The sequence below is a fragment of the Tenrec ecaudatus genome, chromosome 3 (genome assembly GCF_050624435.1).
Source record: "Tenrec ecaudatus isolate mTenEca1 chromosome 3, mTenEca1.hap1, whole genome shotgun sequence".
Taxonomy (NCBI): Eukaryota; Metazoa; Chordata; class Mammalia; order Afrosoricida; family Tenrecidae; genus Tenrec; species Tenrec ecaudatus.
In genome coordinates, this window is record NC_134532.1 from 126,962,857 (window position 1) to 126,984,590 (window position 21,734).

At 39.6% G+C, this 21,734-nt stretch overlaps 1 protein-coding gene and 1 pseudogene across 1 annotated transcript in view; both read left to right on the forward strand.

Annotated features, from left to right (window-relative positions):
• Positions 1 to 21,734, forward strand: part of UNC5C (unc-5 netrin receptor C) — a 448,382-nt gene that overhangs the window by 257,196 nt on the left and 169,452 nt on the right. The window contains exon 2 of the mRNA XM_075544874.1: positions 12,083 to 12,304. Within this exon, the coding sequence (XP_075400989.1) occupies positions 12,083 to 12,304 (222 nt within the window). The remainder of the gene's footprint in view (positions 1 to 12,082; positions 12,305 to 21,734) is intronic.
• LOC142443077 (mitochondrial import inner membrane translocase subunit TIM14 pseudogene) lies at positions 7,221 to 9,133 on the forward strand (annotated as a pseudogene).

Consider the following 21,734-nt stretch of genomic DNA (forward strand, 5'->3'; position numbering starts at 1 on the left):
TGGTAAGTGTCTCCATGTACTTGGGCAGCTAAGACGACAGAGAAAGGACAAAAAGGTAGGATATGAGATGACATAGTGCTAATGCACAGTTCCCAAGAGAGGAAGAAGTTTCAAAAAGGAAAGAGTGGTGTAATGGAGCCAAAGATTAAATGAGACCTAAAGGTGAAGAGGTGGAGGTCTGAGATCATGGTTCTATAATTAGATGTATCATATCATTTCCCACTCACAAAATGGTCTAGATTCAACTTTGACTATTTCGTGAGAGAAAACATTTAGACCAACACTGTACACTTCTTAATAACATAGCACTGACACTTACATATACATGATAAATACAATTTTAATGTGAGACCTGGATCTTACTAATAAACATTAAAGGAACTTATTTGTAAAATTAGGTATATTTCTATTTGGTGATGTACTGGTTTTACTTAGGGCTGTGATCCACAAGGTCAGCAGTTCAAAACCACCAATATACTCCATGGGAGAAAGGACTTTCTACTCCTGTAAAGTGCTATAGTCTCAGAAACACACAGAAACAGTTTAATCCTGTCCTATCGGATTGCTGAGTTGGCACCAACTCGGTGGCAGTAATATTTCTATTTAATGCAATGGTTTCTTCTAAAATCTTATTATTCATATTTAGAAAACAGTTCCTATATGAACCTATCTTTTCCTATGGAATCTCTCCAGAAATAACTATTGAAAACGAAAGGGTCAGGGAAAAGAAAGAAAAGCCTAAATCCAACAGGCAGTTACTAACCCACTGCCATCCAGTGGACTCTGATTCGTCGTGACCCCTCCATAGTGTTTCTGAAGCCGTCAGTCTTCGCACTAACAGATAGCCTCTGTTTCCTACCCCCCTTGTGGTTGGCAGTCCGGTGATGATCCAAAGGCTCCTAGACATTGATAATACAGCAATGCACAAAATGTGAATCTCTGTCTCCTGAGGAAGAAGTTAAGAAAGGAGAGTTGCTCTTCTTAGATGCCATCGAGTGGGTTCCAACATACAGCTCCCCTGTGTGCAAGAGAGGGACCCACCACCCTGCCCTGGGTCATCCTCATGGATGTTCTCGTGTTTGGGCCTTTTTAAAAGCCATAATGTCAATCCATTCTCTCAGCGGGCCTTCTTTTTAGCTGCCCCTCCATTCTGCAAGCATGAGGTCCTTCTCCAGGGACCGGTCTCTCCTGACAAAATGTACAAAGTTTATCAATCTAAGTCTCGCTGTCCTTGCCTCTAAGGAACATTCTGGCTGCACTTCTTCCCAAACAGATCAATTTATGCTGTTGGCATACATGGTCCTTTCAATTTCCTTTGACAGCATCATAATTCAAATGCATTGATTCTCCTTCTGTTTTCCTTACTATAGTGTTCAAACTTCACAAATTCCACTTTGAGGCCTTTGGAAATGCCATGTCTTGGGCCAATTGCACCTTAGTCCTCAAAGTAACATCTGTGTTTTCCCACTCTTTATAGGTCTTTGTACTAGATTTACCCAGCACAAGAAGTCTTTTGATCTCTTGACTGTTGCCTCCGTGATTATGGATATAAGCAAGGCAAAATGTTTGACAATTGTTATCTTTTTCCATTTATCCTTGGTCCAGTTGTGAGCTTTTTGGTCACCTTGACATTGAGTTGTCATCCATACTGAAGGTTGGCATTCTTGAACTTCATCAGCAAATGCTTCAAGTCCTCCTTACTTTCAGCAAGCAAGATTATGTCATCTGCTTAGGAAAGGTTGTTAATAAACCTTCCTCCAATCCTGATGCCATATTATTCTTTAAATAATCCACCAATAGATGATTTATTCAGCATATAGTTTGGATAGTTTTGGTGAGAGGACACAACCCTGATTCACACCCTTCCTGATTTTAAACCACGCGATGGTCTTTTGTTTTGTTTGCAAAACTGCTTCTTGATCTACGGACGGGCTCAATGAGCTCAATGAAGTGTTCTGGAATTCCCAATCTTCTATCCATAGTTTGTTATGATCCACACAGTTGAATGACTTTTCACAGTTGAGGAAACATTGAGTGAGGGAAGTGGTTTGCAATAACCCTGCCCTCTACCCCCCGAACAAAAGCAAACCCAACTCACTCGCATCAAGTCCGTTCTGAAAAGGGGGCATTTGGAATGGAGAGAACTTCAAATGAAGGAATGTTTAAATAGATATGTAAAAAAATGAGTAATCGAATATAATGTACTTTAGTCATATCTACAAAGCTCCTAACGAGCGACGCATAGACACGCCGACAAGTAAAACTGACCTCAGAGGGTTTTCCAGGAAAGAGATAAGCATATCATGTAAATGTGATATATATTATAATATTGACTGCAATATTACATTTGAATGTTATATTATCTTGTAAACATATAAATGCTTAATAATTATTAAATAATATTCCTAATCTTATGTTGCCTCATCTGTGTTTTCTAAGAAGCCCTTGTGGCAGGCATAGTGGGTGACGACCAGCTAGGTACTCTGCAGGAAAAAGACTTTCGCTCATGTAACAAGTTAGGATCTTAGAAACCCACAGAAGCAGTTCTCTTCTGCCCCAGAGGGTCACTATTTGTAGGCATTGGCTCAATGAAAGTGAATTCTAGTTACATTGCCTTCTTTATTTTTATAGTTATTTAATGTCTGTGATATTCCTCTGAATATTTTTAAAGCTTGAGATGCCATATAATTTTAACCATTAATAAATAAAAAGAAAATTACAAACTTTTCCATTAATTCAATTGTATAAGTCTATAAATGTTAGCAAATCTTCCTAATATCCTAAAACTAAACATTTAAAAATGAGGTATTCATTATAATTATTATGTTTACAGGATGAGACATATACTAGTTTTTAAATTCTATAATCAATGGAAACTCATGAATTTAATTTCTATTACGTGATTTATTTTTATAGGTAAGAAGACTTTAATCAAAGAAAATGTAGCTTCAGCTTCAACAATCTTAGCATCTAGAAGGAAGTGTTTGCTTTTAAACAGAATGTGAGATAGGCAATAAACTTTGTTAGATCAAAGTCAGATGCCAAGAAAAAGAAACAGCAGGGCAATGGAAAATAAGATAAAATGGGATGAAACTAGGCAGAATAAAAGAAATGCTTTATAGATGGGAGTAATATGATGTTTAAGCACAGGTTTTAATGGAATAAATATATAATAAAATGAGGCTTTAAAAAGTCAGTCCCATTGATTTGAAAAGTTCGGAATAACGAAGAAATGTGTGGTAGTTATTAATCTATGGTAAATTAATAGGTTGTACAATCGATTGTTTGATTTCTCCATATCTTAATTTGAAATTAAATTAAAATTTAAAAGACAAAGAAAATTCATAATCCTAGCTTTTAAGAAACATGCATCATGAAAAAAATTTTTTTTTACTTTCTTTCCACTCAAACCCCACTGCCATTGGGTCACTCTGGGTTCTCACTATTCAATAGTTGTCGTTCGATGCCATCAAGTCGATTCTCATTCATTGAGACCCCAATGTCATACTTAACAGAATGAGATGCTTCCCAGTCCTGCACCATTCTCACATCCCTTGCTCTGCTTTAGCCGAAGATTGCAGATTGAAAATGTAGTTGAGGTCAGGCTCACCATAGTTTTCAAAATGGCATCTTTGCCTTGTATCTTTTGAAAGAGGCCCTTTTTACAAAAAACAAAACAAAAAAACAACCCTCCTTTTTTTCTTAGCTACTTCTAGACTGTGGAATGAAAAGTGAAATACATGAAACTTCCACATTTTCTCCATTTATCAGTATATTGCTTTTTGGTTCATTCATTTGAACTTTTGTTATATGGAGACTTCATCCATACTGGGGTTGTTTGTCTTCAGCAGTACGGGCCTCAAGTCCCATTTCTCAGCAAGGACAGTTGGCTCATCTCCGTACCGCAGCTTGCTGATGAGCACTCCTGCAAGCCTGATGCAGCGTTCTTCAGACGGTCCATCTTCTCAGGTGATGTGTTCACCACAGCGATAGAGAAGTAGGACGACAAGAAACCATGCTGACACGTCTTTCTGGATTTTAAAGCTTGCACTGTCTCCCTTTGCCTTTTGAATGAATGCCTTTTGTGCGTCCCACAATCAGTGATATTTAGGGATGGTGGTGATCAGCACAGTTGAATAATCCCTATGCAGTGTCAATAAAACAAAAGGGTCTTCTTTCTGCTCTTCTGACATCCCCAAGAATATCCCTAGTACAAGGCCCCGTATGAATCTGGCTTATGTTTCTAGTACTGCTACAACCATTGTTCAATTTCTCCAGCAAAATGTTATTGTGTGTGACACGAATAATATTGTTTGATACTTTCCACATTCAGTTGACTCACCTTTTTCTGAAATGGATATACGTACAGGTCTCTTCTAGTTGGTTGGCCAGATCTTTCTATTTTTCTTGTTACAAACAAGGGAGAGTTTCCAATGTTGCATCCATTTGTTGAAGTTTGTTACTTAGCATCCTGCATCTATAATTACTTAGCATCTACAGCCTACGTTTTCCATGTGTTCGGTGAAGCTTGGGCTTCTTCAATTTCATTGGCTCTAAAAGTAGGTGACCTCCTGAGATAGTTGAAAGTTATAAAGTCAGCTCATTATAGTCCTTCTGACTTAATTTGATGTGTCCTTCATTGTTCAATAGTTTGCCTGTAGAATCCTTCACTATTGAGACTCTAGGCTGGTGATTTCTATGGTTCTTTCGACTTGAAAACTGTCAAGCATGCTCTTTCCTTTGGGTTTTTTAACTCCTGGTCTTTGAACAATTCATTATAACACTTTCGTTGTCGTCACACGACACTTTGTGACATTTTTGTCATCTGTTTTCCCTCATCGTATCTTCCATTCACCTTGGCTATTCTGCTTTCAAGAGCAAGTTTCAGGTGCTCTTCCGACATTTCCTTCTTAATTACCTTACACTGGGACAGAAGAAGGTGATTATTTCAGAGGTAAATGAACATACTAGAACTTATTCGTTTTATTTTACTATCCATAATATATGGGCATGATTTGGTAAGAATTTATTTTAAAACCAAAGAAAAATCCATGTATTTTTAAAAAGATTTATTTTCATTTGAAGTTAGAAATCATACAAGCACATCCAAATTGTGAAATATATTTGAGGCATAATTTAACTACTTAAACTTGAATGATGAATCTATTAATATGTGGTTTGAGATATAGAATATAGTATATAGTGATCATCTTCCAAAGACTATTTTAATTAAAATATTAAAAATAAGCTGGGATCTCATTCAAACAGTTAATTCCAGCTGCTTTTTGTTGTAATATATCACGAATTATCTCTCTGATGGATGGGTAGCCAAATGCAGATAAAATTAGCTTTGCAGTCATTCATTTTAAATTGCTCTCGAATCATTTGGAAGTAAATTCCATTTCAGAAGAATATGCTTCAAGTCTCAAGACAAAGAGATAATGGCCCTATATTTTATGATATAAGCAATAATAGTATAAGTCTTATGATTCAGAAATATAGAAACTTATATATTAAGTTGATGAAAATTAAAGCTTGATATATAGCAATAAAACCAGCAACCTAAAGCTGCCTGACTGATGTTCCTAGCATGATATTTTCCTGTCAAAAATTAGGTGGAATGAATGTCTATAAAAATAATACATGATATGGAGCTTTCTCCTCTTGTATATAAAAGAAAAAGCAAATGGTTATATGAGATAACAGGGAAAGTGTGCTTTCTTTGAGGAGTAAGTCTCAAAGGAAATGCTGAGCTTTACGTGATACTCAGATCAAAATGGCCTTACTGTAGGAATATCGTTATTGAGCGGCGGTAGAAAGAAAGTGGAAAATTAACTCTGAGTTAGAGGAGGATACAATGAATTAAAATGTTACATCTGAATCGAAAAGTCACTTACAACTTCAAGCAAATGCTAAATTCAATGTACAGAATAAAAGCAAGTTTTGAAATTCTGCACTGTTAGTTCGAATAAATTAAATGTAAATGTGGAAAACTTGTTTAGCTATTTAGTTAATTAGTGTGAAGCCATCAATATCAAGAGTTAGCATTTCCATTTATACAAAACCTAGCCATTTAGAAAAATATGACATTAAAAATAGTTCTATCCAAAATTGCTGTTCACAGATTGAGTTTCTGTTAACCCCCTGAAGTCTGCCTTAAAGACAGTTTCAGATATTTATATTAGGAAATAACACCGTAAGATGATGTTCTCACTGATCCCCCTGGTGAAAAATCAAATTGTAATTTTATAGCTTTGAGTTTCAAGGCATGATCTTAAGAGTATCAGAATAGTAAAATGAACTGCATGCTACGAACTGCACTCAGTAAATCTATTGGTTCAAGATAGAATTTCAGACTTTCTTATGGCCAGGTATCCCACATTCCTCTAGTGCCCTCAGGAGCCTAAACAACTTGTTTAGGATCAGGCCCATGGTTTGAACTGCAGTGCATCCAAAGGATGGTCACGAGCATGTAAAATCACACATCTTCGCTTGCAGATATGCTTCCTTAGGGAGTTGATTGCAGTCTGACCTTCTCAGGGTGAAAAGCCATGTCTTTTTGGGAATACGTCTAATCACACAAAAGCTGGGTCCTTCCAAAGGAGTTCCCAGACAGAGGTTCATATGCAATGATGCGATTGCATTCCTCAGCTTTTTCATGGAAGGGACACTCAGTGACCTGATGTTTGTAGCTAGGGTTGTGTCATTGGCCTGTGACCTGGATACCCACACCGAACCTGCTCTTGACTGCCCGTTCTTTGTCAACATCTTAGTGGCCCCCCATTTACATTCTGCACTTGCATACACAAAATTTGTAGCCAGTTCTTTTCACATATATCGTTCTTGTTATGGCATTCGACCATCGCAAATAAACTCGAGGTGCTGAATGTTCTCAATACCTGCCGAATCTATTAGAAAGGACCAGAGTTGCAGTTGGTGTAATAATACTTAAGCTTGTCTAGGAATTGTCTAGGATAGGCATTGGTGGCCCAGTGATAGAACTCCTTCTGTGCACGAGACTCCGGTTCATCCATAGACATTACACCACTTGGACAGCCACCACGTATTTGTCAGTGGAAGCTTGCACGTTGCTATGCTGCTGGGTTGTTTGTAGTGGAGCTTCCAGAAAAAGAGGGACTAGAAAGAAAGATCTACTTCCCAAAATCAGCCAATGAAAGCCCTGGGGATCACAAAGGCCCATTCTGCAACTGCTTACGGGCATGGTAGAAAACCATTCCATTGAACATGAGTTCACCTGGTGTCGAGGGCTAACTCAGTGGACGGTAAGAACATCCACCATGTGCTTGGCAGAATGCTAGAACTCGAAGGGATAAAAATGAAAATGGTATAGTCCCCATTTTCAAAGAGCTCTTCTTCTAGTGTTAAGCATTTGTTACCCCTCTCTGGTCCTTTGAAACGTGTAGTAGTTGCACAAAATTGGTTGCATTGACTGAAAATATATAAAAATGTATATATATACATATATGTAAGAAATAGATATAAGTATATATAAAAAATGAATGCAAAGTGAACAAATATTCATTTAGGAAAATTGGTATCTGAAGATGATTGTGTATTTACATACTAATGCAGCCTAAGTGAAAAATTAAGTAATCAGAAATTGTCCATTATTAATTTGATTAAAGAGAATTGCTAGATTTTTCACAATATATTATGGAAAATAAAATTTTAAGGTAAAAATTTCATAAAAGGGCAATTCCTAAAATACCACCCTCTCTGCCAATCAATGCTGACACTGGCATTTTCGTGTAGAGCAAGCCTCAGAAGTTGCCTCACGAGAGCTCGCTTGATGGCGGGACAGTTCTTTGGGGACGGCGTCTATGTTTGGGCGTGCTAGCCAGGCCATCTGTTGCAATGGAGAGTGAAAATTGCCCAACAGACTGAGCCACTGACAACCAGCCCACTTGCAGTTTTTCCACTCTCTCCCATGTCCATCTAAATATATCTTGCTGACTCAAGCGCTTGAAAATTATCTTAAACAATGCTGCTGTTGACACCTAACTTACTTAGCTGATGTGAATGCATACAAATGATACACTTGAGCACTTGAGCGCACCATACTAGAGTACAAGAAAGAGACCTGGAGGGATAGCAGGTGAGTTCTCAGCTGCAAGGGGGGCACTTCAAACTTACCAGCTATCCCACGATGGGAACCATGTGAAGTATTGAGTCTGTTTCTGTAACGGTTACTCTCTCGGAAAAGATTTGAGACTCTTCTCTTCTGCCCTATAGGGTCTCTGTGCATCAGGACCCACTTCCATGGCCATACCATTTTTTGTTCGGTTCTTTGTTTTTCATAAGATATGTCAATAAACTGATACTAAGCTAGTTAAGATGTCTCTGTGGGCTAAATTTAAGAGATGACTTCAAGCAGGAACTAGAATGAGAGGTAAAAGAGACGCTAGATTTATTTCACGAAGAATACATGTTGCTGGTGTCATTCAGAGCCTAGCCGTTGATTCCGAAGCGTGGGGACCCTGTGCACACAGAATGAAATCCTGTCTGATCCTGTGTCTGTCCATCTGTTTGAGAGTCTGCCACTCTTCCACTGCCCTTCTATTTTACCAAGTATGCTGCCTTTTTCCAAGGACTGATCGCTCCTGAAAGCATCCAGAGTACTTGAGACAAAGCCTTGCCATCCTCGTTTCTAGGGGGCACTCGGGCAATACTTCTTCCAAGACAGATTCATATGTTCTTTTGGCAGTCTACAGTACTTACAACATTCCTTGCCAACACCATAATTCAAATTATACCGATTCTTCTTCAGCCTCCTTATTCAAAGTGCAACATTCACATGTATTTTCACAGGCGGATGGCCGTGGCCCTGGGCTGGGATGACCTGGGCGTTCTGCGAGCAAGCCATAAAAGCATGTGGAGCCTGAAGGAAAACAAAGTCTACCAAAAGCTGCCTTCGGTGGTGGCTTTATACAGAGGAGTATTTGAACCCAAAATGACAATACCGGAGGCAGCGCTAATTCTGGGTAGAGCTCATCGATGAACTATGCTCTTAAATCACCCAGATAAGGGAAGATCTTCTTACAGAGCAGCCAAAATCAATGAAGCTAATGATGTGCTAGAAGGCCAAGCTAAAAAAAATGAAGTAAATGTGTGATGAATTTTGAAATACATATCAGTTTATAGATAAACCTGAGTTTTTATAATAAAATGCCTCAGAGCTAAAACAAACAAAGTCTCAGGGCTTGATTCAGGCGCACCTTCGCCCCAAAGTAACATCCTTGTGTTTTCCATACCTTAAAGATTTACCCAATGCAGCGCACTGCTGCTGCCAGGAGCGTTGGATGCGCATCCAAGCAAGAGGAAATCCTGATAAGCTTATCTTTTCTCTGTTTGTCGTGATGCTGCCTAATGATCGCGTTGTGAGGACCTTCGTTTTCCTTACACTGAATCAGAGCTCATTGAAGATGGGAAATGGCATGCTATCATTTGGTATCTGGCATCCATTGATTCTTCTACACGAGTCAGTTTTGCTTCTGAAGCTTTTAAATTTTCACATACTTGAGTAAATAATCATGAAACGCATATACACAATTTTGCATGTACAAACATACACCAATCATAAGACTATGCAGTTGACCCTGTGCCTTCATGGATAATAAGTGAAGTCTGTAACATTGAGTTTGACCCTGACAATTGGGAAGCTGGCACAAGACCATGCAGTGTTTCCTTCTATTTACAGAGGGTGACTGTGCGGCCAGGCTGACTCGGTGGCATCTAAGAGCCTTCAGTGGAATTTCAAGTGTGATATTTTGTGATGCCATATTGGTGAATGGCACTGTCTATCATCGTGTTTAACAGTAATTGCTTCCAAAACCAACAACAAGAAGAAGAATTGGTTAGATAAGGCCTTCAAGACGTCAACTTCGTTCTGATGGATCTGTCAATAGGTCAGTTCTCCAACTGCCTGTCTTTCTGGGCAATATTTCTTTAAGCTGGCTTGAGTGTTGTTGCATATTGACTAACGAAGCTGACCGTCTTGGTCCTAGATGTTCAACAAGAGAAAAACTAGAAATGCTGCCCTGTCAGAAGAAAGAAAATTAACAAGCTAAAATGAGGAAGAACACAGACAACAGGAAATAGTGTTCAGATTCAAGTGTCGGGAACCTGCAATTGTGGAGAAGTCTTGGAAGCTAGTTTTATCTGTGATAGGAAGACAAATTTCACTGCAAAACCAAAGTCACTACTATGTGCCCTATTCTGTAGCCTAAACTCCCAGGCCAGGTTTCTTAATGGACTAGTGTCTGCTTCTGGACTATCTATCTATAAAACTAAACCAGTAAATGAATGAGAGACAGAAAGGAGTTTCCAGGTGACATGAGCAACCAGTCAGTGACTACTAATTCCATATCCTTTTTATGCTATTGAATATGTATTTTACAAAGGACTTCGAAAACTGTTTTGACTTCAAATATTTAACCTCGTATATTAGTCTATATAGAAGATTGAAGCTGTCAAGGATTCCGTCTCCCAAGCCATGATATTTTCAATCCCCGCATTTGCATGTGAACAGAGAGTAAAGAAGACTACAGGTGAATGGAGGCATTTGAATTATGGTGCTAGAGAGGAGTCTTCAAAAGTTCCATGGGCTGCCAAAAGAACAAGCAAATCCATCTTGTAAGAAGTAGAACTAGAATGAATGCCCTTAGAAGCAATGATGGTTAGGCTTTGGACAGGTCCGGGAAGACCAGTCTAGAGAAGGGCAACATGCTTGGGAAAGGGGCAGTGAAAAAGAGGAAGGGCTTCACAAGATGGATTGGCACTGTGGGCACAAATATAAGAACAATTGTGAGGAGGGCCCACGTCTGGGCAGGGTTTTGCTCTGTCAGTTGGAACAACTGGATGACATATTAGTTTGGGCACTTGATCATAAGAAAGAATCGTCAGGTTTAGATTATTCATAGTGTAGTGGGAAAAATCCTCTTACCTGAAAAATGGTAAGACATACACAGGGGGCTCGTGATGTAAAAGGTCTTCATTGTATTCTTTGAAATCGCACAAAATGGAAAAATTAAAGAAAATCTCACCTCAAAGTGTGCAAGTATCTCCAAGGGCTTTGGGTTTCGCCTATTCCTTGGCGCTGCAACAGCAGGGTGGGAGCAGTAGGCGTGATCATGTTTAGTGCCACATGGAACGAGTTTGTTTTTCATGCTAACACTCAGCAGTATGCTCATGAGGATGGGTCTGACTAATCATAACACTGTTTGACATTTGAAGTGGGATTTCAAAGTATGACTGAAAACGTCTATCTCATCTTATCACGAAAAGAGTCCAAGTCACAAAATTTTTTCAATGTTTGACTGCTGCCCAGTAAGTTCGTGGTTCAATTTCACCAGCAGTTCAGTTGGGGCGGGGGGGGGCGGGTCTGGTGGGGGAGAGACTTAGCCCTCCGTTTCCATAGAGATTGCAGCCTACAAAACACTATGGAACAGTTAATATGTGAACACGTGGGGTTGCTGTGAGTGGAAACTGACTGGACAGCATCAGCAACCAGGTTCCTTTGTGATATTGGCTTATATGATGTTAATTTATCATCTATTGTTCTGAACTTCATAAATACTTTTTGTTGGTCTGAATGAATAGTTCATGTAATGCCATCTTTTGAAAAGAATGGATTTGAGTTTAAACCTAAAGACTTCATTATGCACGTTTTTGGTCTTCTACTCAGGGCCTTGCCAATATTATGAGTTTACTATGAACCATATGCTTTTCTAAACAGTTTTTCTAATGAGGTTTTTTCTTGTGTTTGTTCTCCAGGCAAGCACCAGGTAGTGAGAGATACAGTCATAGATTAGAGAGGTAAACGTTTTTAAGGGAAACAAAGTGGATTCAATACTTCTACTATTTCCTAGAAGTATGTCCAGGGAAAGAAATTTCTACTCCCTGATATTCAATATTTAATTGGGAATATGGATTTAATGGCCCTACCCCACTGCCTACCATGCAGCAGGTATTTAGATGAGTCATTATTTTTAAATAAGAATCAAATGAAAGGCAAGTTCCAACAATGTTTTGACCATTTTCCACTTTCTTCTTGTTTTACTAGACGATGACTTTTTTCATGAACTCCCAGAAACCTTTCCATCTGATCCACCTGAGCCTCTGCCACATTTCCTTATTGAGCCCGAAGAAGCCTACATTGTGAAGAATAAGCCTGTGAACCTCTATTGTAAAGCCAGCCCCGCCACCCAGATCTACTTCAAGTGCAACAGTGAATGGGTTCATCAGAAGGACCACATAGTAGATGAGAGAGTCGATGAAACCTCTGGTGAGTTTGCCGTTGCGCTTGCATTGCTGTACAAGATGCACCTCTTTACTTGTTGCTGCGTTAGCCTACTGCTCGTTCAACGGGCACAATGCAAACTGCAATTCTCCTTTGGGAATTAAAAAAAAGCTTGGTTAACTTGTTCTACGCGTGTCTAAATAAAATGTGATAAATAAACTCTGATTGGATTTCAGATGGACTACATAGCATTAAGGCATGGTTCATATTTAAATAAATGAGAGTGAATAGACTGCATCGTTGTAAAATTTCTTAATAACAGATGCTCTTTAGCTTCACTTGTTGGCTTGTAGCTGATGCCCCGACTACGTGTCCTGTGATCTGAAGAGCAGAATCGACCAAGATAAACTGTTCTTATCTACAGCCCCACCAAAATGTTCATTTGCGTAATTTCCTCTTATTTTCTTAAAGAATTTGTAAACAGCCCAGATTCAAAGCATCTTTCACCTTTAGCTTTTAACCCAAAATGAGTCCTAATTACCTAGTCTCGCCTGACCCTTGTTTGGCTGAGAGAGTAACGGTGTGGGAGCCAAGAGAAGTCGTGACTTTGCATCTTCTATGTGGAGCTTGACCAGAGTTCCTTTGCCATTGGTTTGGCCAAACATCCTGACTCGGTTCTCTAAAATTACTTTTAAAAGTAAGATGCCAGAATGTAAATCAGAGGAATTAACTGAAATCCACATGAAGGCTGAGCACAATAGTGGGACAAAATGGAAGTTAAAGGAAAGAACTAGGAGGCAAAGGGCATTTAGAGGTCTAAGTACAGGCATGTACATATATAAATATATTTTATATGATGGTGGGGAAATAGATCTATGTGCATATATTTATAGGTTTAGTATTAAGGTAGCAGATGGACATTGGGTCTCTCTCTACTCAAGTACTCCCTCAACTCAAGAACACTTTGTTCTGTTAACTTGGCATTCCATGATGCTCACCTTCCTGACACCATTGCTGAAGACAAAGTGGGTGCATAAGCAAATATGGTAAAGAAAGCTGAAGATACCCTGCTATCAAAAGATACAGCATCTGGGGTCTTAAAGGCTTGAAGATACACAAGTGGCCATCTAGCTGAGAAGCAAAAAAGCTCACATGGAAGAAGCAGACCTGTGTGATCACAAGGTGTTGATAGGATCAGGGATCAGGCATCAAAGAACAAAAAATCATATCATTGTGAATGAGGGGGAGTGCGGAGTGGAGACCCAATGCCCATCTGTAGGCAACTGGACATCCCCTTACAGAAGGTTTACGGCGAGGAGATGAGCCAGTCAGGGTGCAATATAAATGCCAATGAAACATCCAACTTTCCTCTAGTTCTTAAATGCTTCCTCCCCTGCCCCATCCCTCCCCCCCCCCCCACCCCCACTATCATGATCCCAATTCTGCCTTACAAATCTGGCTAGACCAGAGGATGTACACTGGAACAGATAAGAGCTGGAAACACAGGGACTCCAGTTCAGATAAACCCCTCAGGACCAATAATGACAGTAGTGATACCAGGAGAGTAAGAGGAAGGTGGGCTACAAAGGAGGATCCAATCACAATGAGCTACGTAAAGCTCCCTCCCTGGGGGACCAACAACAGAAAAGTTGGTGAAGGAAGACTCGGACAGTGTAAGACATGAAAAAATAATAATAATTTATAAATTATCAAGGGTTCGTGAGGGAGGGAGGGGGAAAATGAGAGGCTGATATCAAGGGATCAAGTAGAAAGCAAATGTTTTGAGAATGATGATGGCTACAAATGTACAAACATACTTGACACAATAGATGTTTGTATGGATTGTGACAACAGTTGTATGAGCCCCCAATAAAATGATTTTAAAAAGGAAGTAAGATGCCTGAGCAACAGAGAGGATGAGCTCTATTCTAATGACCTGTGAGACTTAGATTGACTATAAAGGAGTGTTTCTTGATGGTGACGTTTTACTCAATAGTGGGTAACAGGGAAGTTGTGTACTCTTTGGGTGGTGATTTTATAATATTAATGCATTATATAGTAATATATCATATTATATTGATACATAATATTATAATGCATATACTTTCAATTATCAAAAATCCCCAGTTAATTTGAGACAAATATGACAAAAATTGAAATCTTTAAATATTTTTATTTTCCTTCAGATATATAATATCTTTCTGCAAAATATATCTATATATCCATAATTCAACTTGCAAATATATTTTCATAATCCAACTTGAAAATAATTTATATTCATATTTTAAATACTAAATCATGGTGACCTCGTATGTTGCAGGGTAGAAATGAGAAGAGCATTCTCACATTTACTCAAGGGGCTGTAGAACAAACAGTTGAGGCAAATTGACTTTCAATGTTTCTTACAGGATAAGGCATATCATGAGGTGATTGACCACAAAGCATGAAACAGACTCTCATAGAATTAAGCAGAGATATCTTTTTTCAAAAGGCAGGCAGAGCATGTATCTATGTAATATACATAGACTTAGAAAAATTACATAATTGTGTGTGAATTTTAAATCAGTATGTCCTCTGCATGCAAGCTGACGGTTGCGGAAATACCTAGGAATCCAACCAGAGGTATACCCTGGGTATTGCCCCGCCTCTTGGTCTCATTACTCAGAAAATAGCTCCGCCAGATGTCTTCAGTGTCTCAAGTGAATTGACTTTATTTGTTTCAGCTCATTTATTTGTAGACATTTCAAACACATAAGCTTTTTATGGTAAGGAAAGTACAAAAGTTAAAATGAGAATCACCAATATATTTAGACCTCTCTTTGTTAAAGTAATAAAAATTAACATATAGAAATAAGAACAAAGCACCTCTAATATTGAGCACTTTTGCCACAAAGTCATTCTATGTTTGTAATGTACAAAAAAAGAAAGATGAAAAAGCGCCATTTGCTTTTGTCAGGGAACATATAACATTTTCTATATTTCTATATTAAAATGAATTTTATGCTAATACTAATGATTATAACTATCATTTTAAACAAGCTTTAGTTCAATAATTATGGCATACTTTCAGTTATATTAAGGATGACATAGACCAGAACTGAGGGAAAATTTGACAGCTCCAAAACTTGCACTATTCTCCGAAGATGCAGAGGCAAAAGTGGGGGACATGACAAGTTCTTACTGCCTTTCGCTTTTAATCCAAAACGCTGCAAGAAAGCCAACATTCAGTCAAATGCTGCTACCTAGAAACACATAAATAGGAATATTAGCTATAAAGCGGGGGGAGGGGAGTCAATGATACCAACACCACCTATCATACAATATTGTTCGTAACAGCGTTTCCTTACCCCTGAGTCAATTTGAACTACTGACCCTAGGGTTAGCAAGGAAATTAGACAAGACAAAAGACAAAGAGGTATAACACCTGTAAACGAAAGATGCTTATTTTTCCTGATGGAATGATTTTGTTTATCTGGAACATTCAAGCAATTTCAAATGAAAAGCTGGGGGCAAAGCATCAAGAGAATGCAAAACAGTGACGGATGATATAAAAATGTAACTAACTCATTAACATATCTATAGAGGGGTGTTAACCAATTCAAAATACAGTGGAAGATAATATACCCCTTCCAATATCTCATTCTTAAGAATGACCTAAATTCCAGAGAGAGCTCTATATCAAGAAGTAATTATATATCAAGAAAATATCCCAGTCCAGTCCAATTCAAGTCCTTAAGTCTGATGCTAGTCCCGAAATCCCTCTTCAGACTCATGAAGTCACATGCTATGATGCAGAAATATCACAGGCAGGTGGGTACAAATTTGGGTGGATCTAAAGTTGGTGGAAAACAGCACAGGACTCCAGCAGTTTCAGGGTGGCCAGCAGGAAAATCAAGTCAGAGAGAGAGAGACCAGCTTGCAGGAGCTATATTATCTCAGTCACACCTCCAAGGGATGTCACCAGGTTGCAACTTGATTGACAGGCTAAACTCCACCCATCTTTTCTTACAGGTGCCATGTTGGCAAAAAAAAAGAGAAAGCCTCACTCTCACAGGACCTTAAATAATAGCAATAATAATAATAAATACCAGAAGAAAAGATTGGCAATTTGTTGGTTGATTAGTTTTGGTGATAGGCAGTTTTTAAAATTAAGATAAAAATGCAGAAATTTTATTGTAAAGCAAAATTAAATCTGAGAAACCAAAGCAGACAAACAGACTACAACAACAACAAAGAATAAAACCCATGAACACAGACCACTGCAAAGCAAACAAAAAACTATTTGTGGACTCATTATTCAACAGGCTAAGTAATTAATGTAGGAGTAGCTCCTATATAAAATATATTTAAGAAAGAGACCAACAATCCAGTAGAACATTGAGCAAAGGTTGAATTCAGATACAGGGAAAATGTGCAAGTAATAAAAAAGAATTTAATAAGATGTCAAGATTAAAACATTTGTTAGTATGTGTGTTAGGCCAGGTTGACTAGAGAAATAAATTCAGTGATACTCCTATATGTGTAAGATAGATCTTTATATCAAGAAGTAATCATATATCAGGAAAACAGCCCAGCCCAGTCCAATTCAAGTTCATAAGTACGTAAGTCCCTTTTCAGACTCACGAAGCCACCTGCAGTGATACAGATTTCAGGAAAATCACTGACTGGTGGGTGCAAAGTCCCGTGGATCCAATGACAGGCTCTGGCAGCAATCAGCATGGTGGACGCAGCAAGAAATAAGGAGAAATTACCAGGGTCTTCCTTATGAGAAGGCCATGCCCATAAAGAAGTACCCCCAGACTGTGATCTGATTGGCAAGTTGAACTTCACCCCTTCACTTTTATATATCTTCAAGGGGACATGAAATTACGTAACTACCACAGAATGTTAGTAAGCAGTGTTGATAAAGGAGCAGGGTAAAAATACCCTCATACTTCACTGATAGGAGCAAAATTTGGTAGAATTTCTTTGAAGGAAATATAAAATGTCTATGGACTTTTAAATATATGTGCTGTTACTCAGTAATTCAAAATCTAAAAATTATCAGAAAGTGAAATGCAAAATGCGTGCAAAGGTTTGTAGGCAAGCCCGTCCTTTGTACCATTGTGACAATAGTATATCAGACTGGTTCATCTCTATGATGAGATGCTTTTTAAAAGTCACTCTCTATGTGAGCTATTCTAAATTTAACAGGTTAAAAACTATAATACAGAATATTGCGCACAATACTTCATTGATGTAAAAAGGATACACATGTTTATGTAGGCCTTAGAATTTTCTGGGCAAATATGCACAAAGCAATTGATAGCTTAGACTATGGGATGGTAAGAAGACTTTCAGGGTTCCCTGGGTATCACACAGAGTTAAGATTATGGCTGCTAATCCAAAGGATGGGATTTTGAATCCATCCAGAGGTGCCTTGAAAGATGGCTAGAGATCTACTTCCAAAAGATCACGGCCTTTGAAAACCTAGGGGATCACATTTCTACATTGTAATACCTGAGGTCAGCATGACTTAGAAGCAACTTGCTGGAAGTGGATTTTGGATTTTGTTGTTCTCTGGGACTTCTATTTATTGTTTAAACCTTGAGGATAATATTTTCATAACAAAACAATGAAATCTGGAAAAGAAAATCCAAACTACTGTATTGTATCCGTGGCCTGTATTATAAACCCCCAATCTGGAAATGTTTTCGAAGGAAAGTTATAGGCCTCCAATTATACAAATTATTGTTTTTCGGGTAACTTGAAGTTGATTCTGACTGATAGGAATCCTCTAGGACAGAAGAGAACTTGCCTTCAAGAATTCCCTAGACTAGATTCATGACAAGAACAGGTCACCAAGCCTTCTGTCCCACGGAGCTGCAGAGCGAGGTTCGCAGCCTTTACCAACCCTGCACTAACCACTGAACTCCCAGGGCTCTTCCCTAGCACTCTAGAGTGTTTTGTTTTTCTGTGGAATCAACAGCCTTTTTAATGGATTGAAATATAATTGTCTCCTAAAGGTAGATGCACCCGAACCTTTAGTCATCTATTCTACTTATTACAGTCTGACTCTAGAACCCTAGGGGCCTAGTAGGTTAAGAGTTCGACTGATCATCGTAAGGTCAACAGTTCAAATGTACTAACTGCTCCACTAAAGAAAGGTCAGCCTTTGCTTTCTGCCACTATAAGCTTTATAGCCCCAGAAACTCACATGGGCAGCTTCACTCTGCCCTAGAGTCAGAATTGACTCAATAGCAGTGAGTTTGTTTTTGAGTTACGGTGTAGTGTTTTGGGGGCCTCTGTGGTTTTAATAACAATAAATGTTAATCAAGTTATGAAATACATTACCAATCAAAGAAATATCAAGACCCTTTAAAAATCAGATGGATCCTTAGATGGTAGAATAGAGAGAAGTCATTGCTGGAAACAAATTCGTTTTTATTGTTCCTCTACCTTAAAATAATATTGGAAGCAGGCTTAGTGGCAATTAGATGCATTCCCTTGCAACTACGATAAATCAAGCATATTCAGTAAAATCTGCATCGAAATGATCTTCAACTTGAAAAACTGAAACACAATAAAACTGCACATATGAACCCAAGATCTTCTCCAGCTCACAAAATTCTTCCTTTAAAATAAATTGTGCTCTAGAATATGAAGCAAATGATTATTTGTACTCATTGAGCAAAGCCGTATCGTTGGGCAAAACAAAATGTACTGATTAGAGATCATTCATTGCCCTGTTTGCCTTTCTGTCACTTAAAAGACATTTGCATTTCTTGTATGTATGAAATAAGAGAAACAGAAAAGTGGAAGGCATCATAGATTAGATGGTTTAGAAATGTTCAATATTCAGAATGTTCTGATTGGTAATACACTAGTAATAACCAACCTATGCTGCCTTTAAAATCTCTTGACATTTAATATGGTTATATTTTTAAAGAAAACTCAGGCTTGGCTGCTTGCTTTCTATTTGCTTGAAGTCTTTTCCACTCCAGTTTCCATGGTATCTAAGATCTAGCGTCTAAAAGCAAATATTTCTCTCCTCTGTGAAGAAACCTCTGTGGTTTGAAATTTTATGAGCCCCTCCCCCAGATTTTTTATTTCATCTTTAATTATTCACACTTTAGCAGAATAGTGTCAATAACAACAACAATAAAAATATTTGCAAGTCTTATTACTAAACATTTTCTTGGATGATACTATTGAGTTTCCAGCATCCTCCTTTTGTAAATGACAAAATTGTAGCTCACAGGATTTTTTTTAAACACCCCAAATCATGTAGCTGGAAAATGACAGAGCTAAGATATGAACCCAGAGTACTCCTTTTTTTCTTTCCCCCCAACCTGGGCTACTCTTCCTTCAAAGTCCACTCTTAACCCTGCTTCCATAGCTCCTTAAATTCTGCCACAGTTACCACATGCAAAACTAGTCATCTGAAAAGACCTGAGCTGGGCAACAAAATCATCTTTTTTCTCAGGAAACACCTGGCTCAGAATATCACTAAATATTTATCATTCGTGTTTTTATCTACCGTCATTGCCTAGTGTCAGGGTTTCCTTCTGTAAACCTTTGTGATCCTTCAATGGAGTAGCATAAGCTAGTGCTTTGAATTGGAATCTTTTTATAGTGGAAGGTCTTTCACATCCAGACAATTAGCAAACTGTGAGTCGGAAACCAAGGTAAGAAATCAGAGACACTGATGAAGAGAGCTCTGATTGGCCAGGGATTTGAATGAATGCCTTCCTCACTCAGAAGGGAGCATTCACACCTAGGCTGTGCTCACTCCTGTCCCCTTTTGTTGCTGCAGTGGTGTCATTAAAACCTTGCCTCTTCAGTATTCCTGCCTCCCTCACCTCCTCTCTAAAACAGCAGGCACACACAGCCACAATCCAGAGACATCCTGATGTATGGCCAGTTTCTTCTCCGAATTCTGTCTGGAAACCCCCTTGTTTTCAGTTCTTGCTAATCGCGGGCTTTCATGATGTGCCTGTGAGGTTAAATAGCTCACTCTACTCTTTGGTTTTTTGTTTGTTTGTTTTCAGTGTGGTTTGGGTGAACCTTTACTGAACAAGTTGGTGTTGCCTACAACAGTGTGTGCCCATCCTGTCCCATGGCATTGGGTGCAACCCTCTCAATGTACCAGGAACCCGCTCCGTCCTCCCTGGGTTTCCGATTTCTGTTCGTTCTTCCTCTGTGCACTTCCCTGCCTTCTGAACTTTGCTTTCAGGTGATGCTACTGCCCTGTGGCCCTGGAGCCGATTGTTCTGAGGAATGTTGTATTCCTAATGGGCTAAATGGTTTACTGGGTAGCTCTGTTGTTTGGCCGGAAGCGGGTCCCGGGAGTGTCTCAGGGCCATAGTCTTCGGGGTTTCACCAGTGTTTGTCAGACCAGTAGATCTGATCCTTTTCTGTGATTTTAAATGTTCTTCTACCATTTTCCTCCCATTCTGTGTGGGACCTTGTATTGTGATCCTGCTTAGAGTGGATGACAGTCGCTGGGTGCCCTCTGACGCTTCGGATCTCAGAGCAGCGAGCGGTCGCACCCCCCAGTGAGTGACTGACTCCTCTTCGGTGCTCAGGATAGCCAGAGACCAGTTTGCAGCTAAGGATGGGCACGCACAAGCCTTTAAGACCTCAGTTGTTAGCGAGCAAGCCTTTTCCCTTCTGTCCATTTGTTTTGTTGTTAATATATTTATTTGTCTTCCCTCTGTCAAACGCTGAGCCAATGACTACTTTCCCGGCTGCCCACGAGGTGCAGGGAAAGGAACATGTAGGGCAGACTAGACACGGGACCGAGAACTATGGGAGGTGGAGATGGCTCTTCAGGTGGCGAAGTGTGGATGAGAAGAGGCCACCATCAGGCAAAAAGCCTCCGGCCTCGGAGAGGGCCAAGCCCAGGCTTCCCGGCAGAACCCGTGATGAGGCTCCCAAACACAGCCCCTGTCCCAGCTCCAGAGAGGGCGCTCCACGTGCGGCAGCCCCGGCCCCATGAACTTGGCTGCTGTGTCCTTGTCCCTGGAGATGGTGCTGGTTTGGAAGCTGCGGCTAGGGATAAGTGAGGTCAGGAATGTGGGCCCTCCAGCTGTTTCAGGACCACCCGGAGCAGCGGTCCGCTCAGCAGCTGAGAGACGCTGCTGACCAGAGCAGGGGTAGGGAAGAATGGGGCGCAGGCCACAGTTTTAGGGGACCGGATGGTGGCAGGAGAGCTGCTTCTAGGGCAGAGACTTGTTCATTAGCTTTCTTGATGTTTGTCTTAGTCCTTTTACCCCCACAATCCATTTTTCACAAGGCTGATAGTTTCAGGCTAAAACCGAGCAAACGAAAACCTCGCTTCAGTAGTCGATGTCAACTGCCAGTAACCCTCCGGGCAGGGTGGACCTGCCCCTGGGGGCTTCCAGGTCTGTAACTCTTTACAGGAGTCGAAAGTCCCGACTTTCTCCTGCAGAACGGCTGGTGGCTTCGAACCGCAGACCGTGCAGATTATAGC